Source organism: Vespa crabro, chromosome 19 (genome assembly GCF_910589235.1).
Source record: "Vespa crabro chromosome 19, iyVesCrab1.2, whole genome shotgun sequence".
NCBI lineage: Eukaryota > Metazoa > Arthropoda > Insecta > Hymenoptera > Vespidae > Vespa > Vespa crabro.
Genome location: NC_060973.1, coordinates 4,770,035 through 4,785,000, shown reverse-complemented (window position 1 = coordinate 4,785,000; position 14,966 = coordinate 4,770,035). Strand labels below are relative to the sequence as shown.

Here is a 14,966-nt window from a genome sequence, read left to right as displayed (position 1 = left end):
TCTATATAGGTACGCAAAACGATCGGTACTCTATTACGTATTTACTTTATAAGAATGAATCGAAGAGGCGTCGACATTCATCATACGGCATATTTCCCGACACACCCATCCTGTTGTTCTCACCATGGATTTTCCACTTCCTACGATCGAGAGATTATCTTCCAGCTCGAATATCGCTTTCGAGCTTAACTGTACTCGATATATATATATATATATTACAAATTACATTACGATAATCTGTTTGATGAAATTTTATTTAAAAAGAAAACTATATTAAACATTAATATATTCTAATTATACGCATGCAAACATTTAAAATTTGAATTCAATTCGATTGAAAAATAACAAACAGCACGTTTTGCTCGTATATAAATTTTTGTTGAAGAGTGGAGGAAGGGAATAAATCGCAAAAATGCATGCAATGTATTTCACGTGGGCGATGTCCCGTTGTAATTTCTAGCGCAAACCCAATCAATGAAAATGATGAAGTACACAATGGAGTCCTTAATGAGCGAAGGGTGGTACCGCGCATGTTGCTGCTCTCAGTGTATTCGCGGAAGGAGGGACCGACGACGGATTGTTTTCTCATTGATTAAAATCCTTTTCAATGGGTCGGCCGTGAAACGTTGAAAAGCGGTTGGTTGGTCGGCTAAAAAGCTCACTGAGTTGTTTTCGACGGGGGGTCGAGACGAAAGTATTTCGTGCGTCTAATTGCAGTCGTTCTAATTGCGCCTCCCTCTTTCTTTTTATTTCCTTCTTTTTCTCTCTATTTCTTTCTCTTAGAGAAAAAAAAAATGAAAAAAACAAAGAAAGAGGGAACGATGAAAGAGCAATACACTAAGCTCGCTCGCACGCGCCACGACGAAGCGCGTGCCGCGACCCATCGAGAGAACCGTCGTCGTTGACTCGGTGGCTCGTTAAACGAAAATTAGAATTGATTTAGCTGCTAGATTGAACGGTACTCTATCTCTCTTTCTCTTCTCTTACACGCGGATGCAATCGCATGCAACCACGGCGCCGTTGCTAATAGCAGCGCGAGCCATTCCGAGTCATCATACTGCGATTTCTCTATTTTATGAAATTTTCCAATTTTTTTTCCTTCTGTTTTCGTTCTCTTTTCTTTATATGATATATATATTCCATTATAATTCTATAAAACGTATCGACGTGTAGAATTTTGATGAAATTTTAAAGGAACATTCAATAATGCGTCACTATCCATCGAATGTAAATAAATAATCGTTCCTTCGATTTTATGTCGATTTATCAAAAATTTGTTGATGTTATTTTAGAGTATTGAAGCCACCAGGTGGTGGAAGCAGCGACATCTTCGGCTCAACTCAAGACGAGACCAGTCCACGCCGTGTGAAGAATCACAATCAATCTCAGCTTGGTAGCGCATTATTCGGTGACGCACCCGATTCCAGCAACAACAGCAACAACGCGACCGGCAATATGGATAACAACGGCGGCGAGATTACACCACGCTCCGGCAAGCCCGGTAATGATTCATACAATCGCCTGTTTGGCCCTCCCGATGCCCCACCCACAACCCCAAACGCGAAAAATTACATGCGCAGCAATATACCCCTCAACGGGGATGATACAACGTCGCCCGCGAAAAGTACATCATCCAGCAACTCGAGCTCGAGTATCGTCAACGGCTTTACCAATAACAACAACTCTAACGTCAACGATATCACAGGTAAGGACATCGTCGTCCTTCGCTGATGGAGGACCACCAATCTCCCTTTTCCTCTTCCTCCTCCTCCTTGTCCTCCTCATCTTCTTCCTCTTCTTCTTTTTCTTTTTCTTCTTTTTTTCTTTTTCCTTCATTTTAATCACGAAAGTATCTAGATACAGATACAAGATACACAGGCAGACTAGGACATTTCAATGAAAACCTTGTGTGTGTGTGCGCGCACGCGTAAGTGTATAGATGTGTAAGTGATAAGTGTAAATGTTTCTTGCTCTTTACGAATATGAAAAAATATTTTTGTTAACCCTTGAATGCTATCATAGCTGAATTTTCATCTAAAAGAAAAAAAATGAACGACTTGTAACACTAATCCTTTGACTATTTATTCAGACTATTATTAGTAACAATATTATCATAAAAACAATACTTTGCTATAAATGTAAGAAGCAAAATATGCTTGGAATGGTATTTGATGATAACTTTTAAGGGTACATTGGAAAATGTAAAGATGAGTAAAAGGAATTTTATTATTTACATTTTAAATTCGATTCTTATAATATTTTAAAGGATAATGATATAAGGGCAGAAAAAAAAGTTATATAAATAAGATCAGCAATTATTATCAAGAAAACATTTTTAAGGGTTTCCATTTAAATGTCCTATCCTTTATGATAGTTACGCTCGTGTATTTTTTTTCTTTCTTTCTTTTTTTCTTCTTATCATTTATTATTATTTTTTTTCCAACGTAACGACTTCTTTTGTATTCCTTTAAAGGGTCGCCAGATTTTCTTTCACTGTCTATCTATCTGCCTATCTCGCTTTCTCTCTCTCCCCGTCTCTTTCTATCTCTCTCTTTCTCTCCCTCTCTCGTTAAAATCAAGTAAGAACTTAGAAATGCACCAGACAGAGACGATATGCTTCGTGTTTCATAGCGGTACTCACTGTTTGGTAAAAAACTTACAGCGGGATATTTTATAGACAGAAAGAGAGAGGGAGGGAGGGAGGAAGATGGAAAATAAATTGCTTCGCTGAATAACGTATCTTGAGTACTTGTATCTGGACACTGCCGATTACTACTATACTATGTTTTTCGTCTTTCCTTAATATATATATATATATACATACTTATATATACCTATATATATATACGAAGCACATTGTGGCATCGATTTATCTTTATATATATATTTATATATATCTATATAGAAAAATCTATCTTAAAATATGTGTCCGCACGTTGCAGGCTCTCGCGGTATAAAAATCGTATGTCACAAATTGGTCTTCGTTCCTTTTAGTATTGTAAGTTAGAGATACGAGAACCTTTGGAAAGTAGAATTAGGATTTTCAATGCTTTGTTTAATGGAAAAAAAAAATAGATATAAAAAGAAAAAAAATGATAATAACGCACGAACAAAGAAGATTGCTATCATCATTGCAATGAGAAGAAAGATTTTGATCAGGTGCGCATTTTTTTCGGATGAAAAAGACGCAACAAATTTTTCTTTCTTTTTTTAAAGAAAAAAGAAACTAATTAAAAAGTTTATAAAGATTTATGAAAGCGATGGGACTCTCTGATTGACGATTTAAAATTTGAATTGATTATATTAATCGATGTGGAAATATATATATAGCATGAAACTTAAAAAAATATATTTCTTTTTATTTATATAAATATGTACGTATGCATATACATATCTGACTAATAATCTAATGAAAAATGAATTTTCCTTAAACTGTTCGCAAGCAGCTTTTAGGAGAATCAAACGATTTCGTAAGTGTGCAATGAAAAATATTTGAGTAGAAGATACAACAACATTGACCCTATTACACATATTCTCTTTCTCTCTCTTTCTATCCTTTTTTTTGTTGCAAATAGTCATAGAAAATACATATATAGTTTTGATTTGCCATACGTCATGAAAATGTCCTTTATATTAGAGAGATATATACTTGTATATTATTATTGAACGAATTTTTTATTCGATTTAGGCCATATTTTTTTACATCGTAAACAAAAAGTAAAACAGAGTAGGGCCTGCCACAGCAAACCGAAACACATATTTTGAGTTAGACGATTTATTAATAACTCATCATCATTTCGTTTATGTTGTTTTTTTATTTAATTATTTATTTTTTTTATTGTTTCTTATCTTCTTTTATTACTTTTTTTTAGGCCAGTAGTATTCGTAGTAGCACACATATCTTGGATACATACATTGTATCTTTATCACGTTTTTTTGATTTTTGTTCTTCATTCGTAGATTTTCACGTTATTTTAGATTCTCTTCAGGAGAATGTAATAATCACACGAACGATCGCTTGTAAATAATTTTACGCATACCTCGTATTCGCTGGCCTTTAAGAAATAATTTTACGCGATTAGTGAAAGCAAAATGCACACATACATACGTACATACATATATATATATATATATATATATATATATATATATATATATATATTGTGTATGTACATATATTCACGTTGAAATCTTATTAGCACACAGTATCCGAGCAATTCTTTTTCTTCTTCTTCTTTTCTTCTTCTTTTTATGAGGACACATCGATTTTTCTTCATGTGCCATATTGCTTTTTTCCTTCTTTTCTCTTTCTTTTTCTTTTTTCAATCGATTTGCTTGAACAGCTGATCTTATCAAAGATAGTCTCAAAAGAGAATCATAGTTCTCAGCAGCATTGTCTCGATAGCATAGTAGAAAGATCGTTAGAGGAAAAGTTCTTTTCATTTTTCGTTTGTATTTCCATTGATGTCGATATCATCGTACCGGACATCCGACCACATTTTCCTATCGACATACGATTGATTATTTTCATTTTCACTTTTATTTCGATAACCAATCACATTTAGATTCTTTCATATTCACCTGCTTCTCGTAGTAAATACACAAAACTAGTATCACAAGTTTCGTTTATCTGTTATTATTTTCGTTAATCTTTTCGGACAGACGAGTAAAAGGAATGATGAAGAAAAAAACAAAAATATTGTAATACAATGATCTTACGAAACATTATATTTTATAAATTGTAATCGAGTGGAAAGATAAATCTAACAAAGTGATATCGAAAACTGAATTATTTTCTAAATATCAAAAGAAAAATGATTCCCTATTTATATTCGAATATTTTATAATATAATTCATCGATGTGACAGACAAAGGAGTACAAGTCAGAATTATTAATTTTACCGAGAAGCTACCGATAATATTTAAAGAAACAATGTAAGATCAGGTGTTAGACGTGAAAGTTGATAAGTTTTGCTTCGTCTTATTGAACTTACGTAGAATATATCTATGTGCCATAAACGGAGGATAGAATAAATGTGGAATATATTAGCTTATCCTGTTTCGACAAAAATTTTTAATGGATACTCTTTTGTCCAATGTATATCTAATATTCTATTCTATTCTATTCTAATAATAATATTATTCTCTACTCGTCCGTACGAAAATGTTGCATCCATCTCTCTCTCTCTCTCTCTCTCTCTCTCTCTCTCTCTCTCTCTCTCTCTCTCTCTCTCTCTCTCTCTCTCTCTCTCTCTCTCTCTCTCTCTCTCTCTCTCTCTCTCTCTCTCTCTCTCTCTCTCTCTCTCTGTGTTTTGTGATGACGTTATCGATGATGCATGGTGTCGGTGATGGTGAATTTTTGGTACGTGTCCTATTGCTTAACGTGCGGCAACGGATATCTCTCGCTCGCTCTCTCAAACTTGGCGTTCCTGTTATCCTGTCGAAATCCTGGCAGGAGGAGCGTCCTGCATGCCGCGCAATCCAGTCACCGGCGACGGAGTCGACGTGACGCCATTGAGGCGCACACGAAGGTGTAGAGGTAACCTTTACATTTGCCAATTTTATTTCCCATCGATATCAATCACCACCATCATTATTATCATCATCATCATCATCACCATCATCATCATCATCATCATCATCATCATCATCATCATCATCATCATCATCATCATCATCATCATTATTATTATTATCCTCCTCCTTCCCTTTCCCTCAATAGATTTCCCCATTATTTATCTTTGTTACACCTTCATGCGTACTCCGAATAATATTCGATTTATTAGCCGCCATTTTAATTCTCCGCTTCTTTCGTCGTGGACGATAAAAGTGAGTTTTTAGTAAAGAAACATCGCTGGAATTCTTTTTTTTCTTTTCCTCTCTTCAAAATATATATATTATTTTTTAATTAATTAAAAACAAGGGGAATTGTAATCAATCGTAATTACGGTTCCTTTCGTAAGATACGGAAATGAGATTTTATATAATTGCGAAAACAATGTGATGTAAAATATTGAAAGGTACACGTAGATAGATATTAGCTTTTTTTTTATACGAGTGTGTGTAGCTTCGTATTTGAACCCTTAAATAATCCTCAATTTTCTTTTATACATATATCCTTTCGATCATCATTCAAAAAAGGTTTCATTATCTTGAAACAAAAGAATCAAAAATTATTTGCGTGCCGTAATATCTCTTTCCTAACCGTTATAATATATATATATATATATATATATATATATATATATATATATATATATATACACAACTTATATATTGTACAATGTTCTCTTTTAAAGATTCCGAACGATCCCGAATAAATCTTTAAGGACAATATGGGGATACTTGTGTATGGATAAATATAACGAGAATGCATCGCAATTTGAATATTAGAAATAAATTGGGAAAGAAAAAGAAAGAAAATGTCACAAAAATTATGTTTACAGATGGTAATCCAGTAACCGGAACTGGTTATACGTCTGAGACACAGAATGGAGGTTCAGCGATGCAGAATGGAACAGGCAGCTCAAATTCCAGCATAGGTGAGAAATCGAATGGTTCGTCACCAACAGGAAAGCCAGCAGGAACCCGTACTCGCGTCCCACCGGGTGGATACTCATCTGGTCTTTGGTAAAAAGGGTTGGTCCATCTCTCTCAGCAGCAGCAACATCAATATTAGCATCCCGTTTCCATCTTAGAATGTGGACTCGAAGACAAAATTTGGCGTGTCAACGGTTGAAGAAAGGATAAAAGAGAAGAGAAAAAAATGATAATAATAAAAAGAAACACAACACACAAGCTCTATCATCTTATTCCGACTCTTGTCGTACGATTTCTGTAGCAGGAAAAAAATGAATGGAACTAACAACAACAACAACAACAACAACAGCAACAACAGCAAAATTACATATAAGCAAATGATAAACAAAAGAAAATACTAGCCATCCATCCATAATTAAATATTCGATTTTGAGAACTTGCATAACTTTTAGCTGAATGAGTCAAAGAAAAAAAAAAGGAAAAAAAAGAAAAGGAAAAAAAAAATAATAATAATAATGATAATAATAATAAACCGTTCATCGATCGTTGATTTGGTACTCTCGGCTTATAGTTTCGTACGTGAAGATAAACTTTATCATAAATTACTACTATACATATACACACATAGTACTTTGATAAATCCATCGAACGAGAAAAACACAAATTTTTTTGATCATATTACACGACACACCCACTATCTCTCATTTTCTCTGTCTGTCTGTCTGTCTGTCTGTCTCTCTCTCTCTCTTTCTCTCTCTTTCTCTCTCTCTCTCTTTCTCTCTCTTTCTCTCTCTCTTCTGTTTTTTTCTCTTCGTTTTTCCAACTTCGACTTTTCAAATGACGCAACCCCCAATTGTCTACGTTATCATCTTCTTCTTTATTCTCGTCTAATAAATATATTTCGGCCGAAAATTAAAACGAATAAACGAAAAACCGAACGGCCTGCCTATCCTTCTCGTCGCGATCATTGTTTAGAATTAATCTCGACTTAGTCGAGAACCCTAAGAGAAATAATTTCTAGATAGTGGTGGTTAATCGATATTCTCGATTGTAATGATCAAAAGTAATAATAATTAATTAGATTACAATGGACGAGAAGAGGGGGATAAAAATTAAACAAAAAGAAAAAAATATAAAAAAAAAAAAATACGAAACCAACTTATAATCTTCTCCTAAATATAATTAAGAAAGGAAAAACTAAAAAAATTAAAAAATATTAAAAAAAAAATATTAAAAAAAAAGAAAATAATACAAAAACAAGAACAACAGGAAAAGAGTCGCAGTCGTCGCGGATACTCCCCCCCTCCAGAGAACTGTGTACTAGAATTAGTCATGTGATAATATCTAAAATAAAAATACATGATGCGTTAAACCCATTAAACCGCTATATAGTGCGTTCTTAATCTCCGTGCCTTCTTAATTGTAAACTTTTTTGTGATGCATGGAATATGGTACATGCAGAATTAGACAAAGGATCGATATCTCTTATGATTAATATTATTGGTCTATGATATAATATCAATGAGTTTGCATATTATGACGCACTTTCCAACTTAATGAATTTTACGTAAATAATATCAATTCTCGTACGTATTTGATTATTTATGCAGCAATGCTCTATTATTATTATTATTTTATTATTTTATTATTATTATTATTATTATTATTATTATTATTATTATTATTATTATTATTATTATTATTATTATTATTTGTCTTTTTTATCGCAATCGATTCCTCTAGTTCGGGGCACGTATTTAGAATTTAGTCGAGTAAATACGAATAGAGGAAATATTTTGCGCTCGTTGATCATGTATCGCCTATTCCTCTGCTTTTTATACATATATCTCCTCTTTCGTATTAGGATATATAGTGGATTATTATTATTACGAATATTTCTTCTATTCTATTATATCACTCTTTATCTCTCCCTCCCACCCTCTCTCGATCCCTATCTGTATCTCTATCTCTCTATCTATTTCTAATTTTCTTTTATAGTTTCATAATTCTTATTTCACAGCAATATTTCGCGCGCACATGTGTATCGTTTCTCTTTCTATTCACCAAGTTTTTACAATCGTTTGGTGTGAGTAAAGTTATATCATTTATAATGCATCGTAATTAGTCATGAAGAAGCCTTTTTGTATTCTGGCATTGATTAATAAAGTTTTGTAAGCAATAATTATCTTTTCAAATGTTTTTCTTCGTAAATTAGGACTGTGCGTTAAATGATGATCGTTGTTTTAGTTATATTATGGTACTTTCTTCTTTCACCAGCTTTCATTTACATGGTCCAATTATTTTCTAAATCAGCTTCCTTTACAATTAAATATATAATTTTAGGAAACATCTATGAACAGTATTTTAATATCGAAAACTTGTATTTAATTAGTATTATTGTTCGGTCATCGAACATTTACAATTAGTACATATTTAGCAGATGAAACATCAAATTTATGGTGCCCCTGAAAGTAGGCAATTATTCGTACATACATGATATAAAAAACCCTTATACACTCTGTATACACCTTGTATCAAAAATATTTATTAACTTAAAAAAATACAATATAACAAACGCAATTACACTTAATTTATTTATATAAGACATTTGAAGTAAATTGAAAGTAATACAAAATCAAAATACTAATAGAAAATATAATACTGTGAGGTATATAAAAAGTATGAGGTATGAAAATTAAAAAAAAAAGAAAAAAAATATTAACACATACATGAGAAAATAATTGCAAATAAATTTCAACCGTGTTATATATCGCGTTACTTAACAATATCGGTAACGAATAAATGTAATAAAATTTACTATATACCGTAAGTTCTGCGCGCCGATTATACATCATACAAATACGTAATATATTTTTTGTTTCTGTTTTATCTATTTAATAAATCACTCTTCGCTCCTTCAAATATCAGCAATAAGAGTTTTGATTTCGGACTCGTCAGCTTTACAGAGAGTAGCGAAGAGGTGTTTGTAATTAGTTTCTTGTTCCATTCGTTTAGCTATTTCACGTGATCTGTTTGTAATTGCAGGTGGAATACCAGCCAACCTTGCTGCATTAAATCCATATGACTTAGGACATGCACCTTCGCTGAGTTTATATAAAAATGTAACAGTTTCTTGAGACACTTCTTCCTCTTCTTCAGTTTCTACCATACATGCCTATAAATAATATAATACAAAAAATATCACACCACAATATTTTCCACCTTTACACTTCTATAATGATTAAATATTGAATGAATTATTTACCATATGAACTAATGTCACATCTGGATTATTTTTATAATCTTCTACCAGCGAGTGGTAATGTGTTGAAAATAACGTACGACACTTTAACTTCGTCAGTTCATTAACAACTGACGCAGCTATAGCTGTACCATCATACGTCGAAGTCCCACGACCTAAAAATAATCGATATTTTTTATTTTTTGATTTATTATTAACAAAATAAATGACCGAGATTCATCTTACCCAATTCATCTAGCAAAACTAAAGAATAGGGTGTAGCATGTTTTAATATCGCAGCAGTTTCTGTTAATTCTACTAGGAATGTACTCTGACCAGCTAGAATATCATCATTTGCCCCTAATCTTGTAAAGATACGATCAACTAATGTTAAATGACATGAACTTGCTGGTACATGACAACCCTAAAAAGATCAAAGACAAAAATAATTTTACAAATTCTTCGGTACTCGATTATAACAAGATGTGTTTCTCTTTAATGATAAATTGATAAGAGACTTACTATTTGTGCCATAATCGTTAACAAGCCTATTTGACGCATCAGAGTTGATTTTCCCCCCATGTTTGGACCAGTTAAGATAATTACTGAAGAAGATTGGTCTTTCGCAATTAAAGTATCATTGGGAATAAAGTTCTCGGATAATATACATGGATGTTTTCCGTCTTTGATGTCGATAAAAACCTTTTTATAAATCATTAACAGGTTTATATGAAATCGCATTTTAAATGTATACAGTTATATTCATATAGGATATCATTTTATATACTTACTCCCTCTTCATTCGCGTCATGAATTTCTGAAATGCACATATCTCCACTGTGAGCATATTCGGTAAGGGATATAAGAACATCTAAAATAGCTATTTTATAAACAGCCATATGCCACATATCATATTTCTCGCTAAATTTTGCGAATATTCGTCTGTTTAGATCCTTCAAAACTTTGTCCCTACTTTCTTCAGCATTTGTTTGTCTTGCCAAAAATTCCTAGAAGAATATCTAGTAATAGATAACTTCATACTTTACTTATTTATACTCTCAAGCTAAGTTTTGATCAAATGAAAGATTAGTTTTAGAAAAATTAAATACAATTGATTTAACTAACTTTTGCTTCTGCGGTATAATACCGTTTGAAGCCTTTACGTTGTGACTGAAGTTCAAATCCTGGTCCTACTTTTTTTACTTGCGAATCAGGTATTTCAAGCTGAAATCTTTTTCTGTCTTGTCCAAAAAATGTTACTTTAACACCAAAATGTTTTCTTTGTTTTTCTAAATAAGCATCCAAATCATGTTTTATTTCTTCCAATTGAGATAATACCGAATCATATTCCTCGTCCACTCCCTTTTTAGGAACAATACATCCCTGCTTCTTTGCTTCCTCGTGATCGAATGCTGTCTGCAAAAAAAGACACATTACAAATAAATATTAAATCTGTTAATGAGAATTAAAAAGAAAAAGTTGAAAATTTTATTGTCTAATTCAATTACTTTAAAATAATCGAGTGTTTCTCTTAAATTGGGAAATTCTCCGTCTGGTTCAAATTTGGTACATTGATTTATCAAATTAGTATTAAAGTCTGGAAAAAAATAATACCAAAGGATAAAACTAACATTTCATATTAACTCAACATATAAATGTAAATACATACTAGAAAATAAATCAATAATCTCCAATACTTTCTCAAATCCATCCAAAGTTGTGGTAAAGTCCACGATTTTTCTTTTTGAGTATATTTGACCTTCAAACATAATTGCTCTCCCATCAGGATGATTCCACAATCTCGCTGCATTTCCTAGAGCATGTATTCTAAAAATAAATTCATATTTACAGATAAATAAAAATGACGTTGCAAATAATATTTTATATATTTTAACAAAATATTTTATATCTTACTTGCTCAATAGTCTTTCTAAGTCAGGAAGGCCTGATAACATAGATCGAACAGACTGTACTACATCCGTTCTATCCATTAACTCTTGTATAGCCTCTTGACGCTCTTTTATAACGTTTTTACGACAAGATGGCCTGCATACCCATTCTCGTAGTAATCTACATTATTAAATGCAATATAAATAAAAATATTAACATATGAAAAAACCAAGGAAGCAATGGGTACCATAATCATACACTTTTTACCTTTTACCAAATGCTGTACAACAATGATCCAATGTTTTCATAAGGGAACCTTCTCCAAAAATTCGTAAATTGTTGATCGTGATAGCATCCAACACCTAATTATAATTTGTTTTTAGAGAATATATATATATATATATTTTATTAATTGCGCCTTAACAAAATACGTACCATATTGTTCATAAGTTTCGTTTCTGTACGTGCATTTTCGCTTAAAAAATCAGCTGGTATATATGTCTTAAATTGAGACTGTGCCAATAATTGTTGATCAAGCAAGTACTCTTTAAGTAAATATATACATCCTCCAAGAGCATGTACTGCTAATTCTTTATCTTCAGCAGGTGTTAAACCCAGACTGTCTCCTTTGAAATAATAAAATACATATTATATTATGGGAATACATATCTATATAGAGATTTTTTTCCAATATAAAGTGTATACATATACATACCTTCGCTTAAATAAGGTTGCAAACCTTCAGGCCAAGAAAAATTAGAATCTTTCTCCTTTTTAAAATATTCTCCTTCGTGAAGATACTTCGATTAAAAAAAAAAAAGACAAAATACATTATTTGATATTGTCATAAATAAATCAATTTTAATAATCTTACTTTCAACGTATTCGCTGCGTTCCAAAATTGCACTTCACGTTGTAAAGATTCTTTGTAGCAGGCTGCCAATGAATTATTTAAAAGTTGCAACACAGTTGGCGATAAATTTCCACGTTCATAAACAATCTAGAAATAAAAATATATTCAATATGAGAAAAATTGTAATTCTATTATTATTATTATTATTATTATTATTATTATTATTATTATTATTATTATTATTATTATTATTATTTATCAATAATAAATATACTGACATGGACTGGTGGATAATGTGCAAATAAGGTCAATAATCTCGAATTATAACAATCATCCTCGAATTGCCCAAGATAAAAGTCACCTATTGAAGTATCTATAAAGCATACTCCAAACATGCTGTTTGCTCTTGATTTACATTTTTGAACCAAAGAGAGCAAATAATTAGAATTAGGTGTAGATGCTTCAACATCCAGAGGAGAATAAACTCTAGTACCCTTTGTACTTATTTGACAAATTTCTCGTTTTACGACCTTGTCAAATTTTGTTACTTTGGACACTAAAAAATATAAAAACATCATTTAGTATGAAACGATATGCACCATATAATTAAACTATCGATAGGCGTAATCCTTTACTTTTACTGCAACGTTGTGTCATCATATCTGGCGTTTCAGTTTGTTCAATACGTGCGATTTTATATCCTCTTTCGATGAGACTCGTTGAAAAGCGTCCATATCCAATTTCTGGAAAACCAGAATGTGCAAATTCGCCCTGTAAGAAAAATAATAAGAAATTTGAAAGTCTTTTTGCATCTTTTTATTAACTTACACGCATATATGTGAGATTAAGCTCGTTAACTCCAGTAACTGCATCCATGTGATATAATTCATAGAACTTTCCAACTTTGAAAAAGAGAACACAATCAAAGTGTTTACTCTTGATTTCCCACCACTGTCTCATGGCCTATGGAAGATGATAAGTATTAGTAATAGAATATCAAACATTCACATACAACAAGATATTTAAAAAGACTGTAAGCCCTTACGGGTGTTTGATTGTTAAGGAAATCCAAAGGTACATAAACAGTCTTAGAATCATAATTTGGATCAGCTGGCGGTCTTCTATTAATATCTCTCCTTTTATTAGGTTGAAGAAAGTCGTATTTTAAATGAGGCCATGAGTCTACTGTAGTAACAGATGTGCTTGTTGATTGTTCCATTAATTGAGGCGGTGAAACTGATTTTATTTCTTTCTTTCCTGACGGTTTCTGAACTACTTTTCCTTTACGTGAACGTTTCGCAATTACAGATTTCTTTGGTTTCTTCTAAAATATTAAAGAACATTTATTATTAAAAAAAAAAAAAAAAAAAAAGTAATTTATCATCAACAACATTCAATTTACCTCAGGACTTTCTTCATCTTGTGTTTCTATTTCACTTTCTGGAACATCTTCAGAAAATGATTCAGATTCGCTATCTTCATCTGCTGAATCTATATAAAAAAATAAAATATAAATAGCTCAATGAAGATTTATTATAAATAAAATGATGAGATATATACCAGGTTTAAAGCTATCCCCAGAATCTTCGCTATCTTCAGGTATAATGATTCGACGTCGTTTAGATTGTACCGGCATACTTTCTTCATTTCCATTAGATTCATCATCTTTCCAAACTCTTTTGCGTATATCAGTTTGATGATTTTCCTTTTCTTCTGTTTTTCTCTGTCCTATGCAAAAATTGCATCCACAATCAATTAACAAGGATTTAAAATATTATATTTATCTAAATTATAATTTATACTACTTGCAATATAAATTAAATAACGAGAAAAAATTGTAAAAATACAATACCGAATATATCTTTTAAAATAAATAAAAATTGCATATATTTATTTATACATTTATGAATATATTTGTTATTTACTTTATATAATTGCATTATATTTACAAATGAAAGTATTGGTAATTTACAAAATTGATATAAAATATTTTAATCTACGAACCTTTCTTCTTTTGCCCACTTTTTGGAGTCTCTGGCTTTACATTATTCGTAACTTTACTTTCTCTTTGCTTAACAGTCTTAGGCGATGTAAAATAATTATACAATGTATTCACTTTCGACATTTTTTATATTCGATTAGATAAAGTCTTTGAAATTTTTCTATGAAATTTCTTGCGAATTACTCAATCCGATTCTAACGACGCTAATACTTCTCTTCTGTGCGCACGAAGTAAAAATCGCGGCAAAATTTTAACTATCCTATGATGTAATACGTCATCGATTACACACATTTTTCCCTAGGATATTAACGAAAAAAAATAAACTTACTTATCGATTATATATATACAAAGTGTTTCGTAATATTTAACGAGTCAATAAAATCATCAATGAAGACTTTCAAAAGATTATGAGTTACAACAAAAAATTTGAAATATAAATA

General features: G+C 31.6%; 2 protein-coding genes across 6 annotated transcripts in view; one reads left to right on the top strand and one right to left on the bottom strand.

The window, feature by feature from the left end:
- The window catches only part of LOC124430802 (microtubule-associated protein Jupiter), a 25,524-nt gene extending 17,603 nt beyond the window's left edge, over nt 1-7,921 (top strand). For 2 of the 5 annotated variants that reach the window (XM_046977857.1, XM_046977856.1), the window contains exons 2-5: nt 1,293-1,705; nt 3,447-3,470; nt 5,456-5,539; nt 6,447-7,921. In XM_046977857.1, the coding sequence (XP_046833813.1) occupies nt 1,293-1,705; nt 3,447-3,470; nt 5,456-5,539; nt 6,447-6,634 (709 nt within the window). In that variant the 3' untranslated portion in view covers nt 6,635-7,921. The remainder of the gene's footprint in view (nt 1-1,292; nt 1,706-3,446; nt 3,471-5,455; nt 5,540-6,446) is intronic. The other 3 variants (XM_046977860.1, XM_046977858.1, XM_046977859.1) reach the window with 3 other exon arrangements.
- Nucleotides 7,290-14,796, bottom strand: LOC124430797 (probable DNA mismatch repair protein Msh6). Its single transcript, XM_046977848.1, has 20 exons — nt 14,529-14,796; nt 14,085-14,252; nt 13,927-14,015; nt 13,570-13,848; nt 13,353-13,487; nt 13,160-13,295; nt 12,803-13,080; nt 12,546-12,671; nt 12,387-12,471; nt 12,107-12,297; nt 11,939-12,033; nt 11,696-11,851; nt 11,451-11,608; nt 11,290-11,378; nt 10,907-11,197; nt 10,573-10,788; nt 10,304-10,483; nt 10,028-10,205; nt 9,806-9,957; nt 7,290-9,715 (listed from the first exon to the last, which is right to left on the bottom strand). Exons 1-20 carry the CDS (start codon nt 14,647-14,649, stop codon nt 9,458-9,460), a joined length of 3,381 nt encoding a protein of 1,126 aa, XP_046833804.1. The 5' UTR covers nt 14,650-14,796; the 3' UTR covers nt 7,290-9,457.
- Between the last annotated feature and the right edge of the window lie 170 nt (nt 14,797-14,966).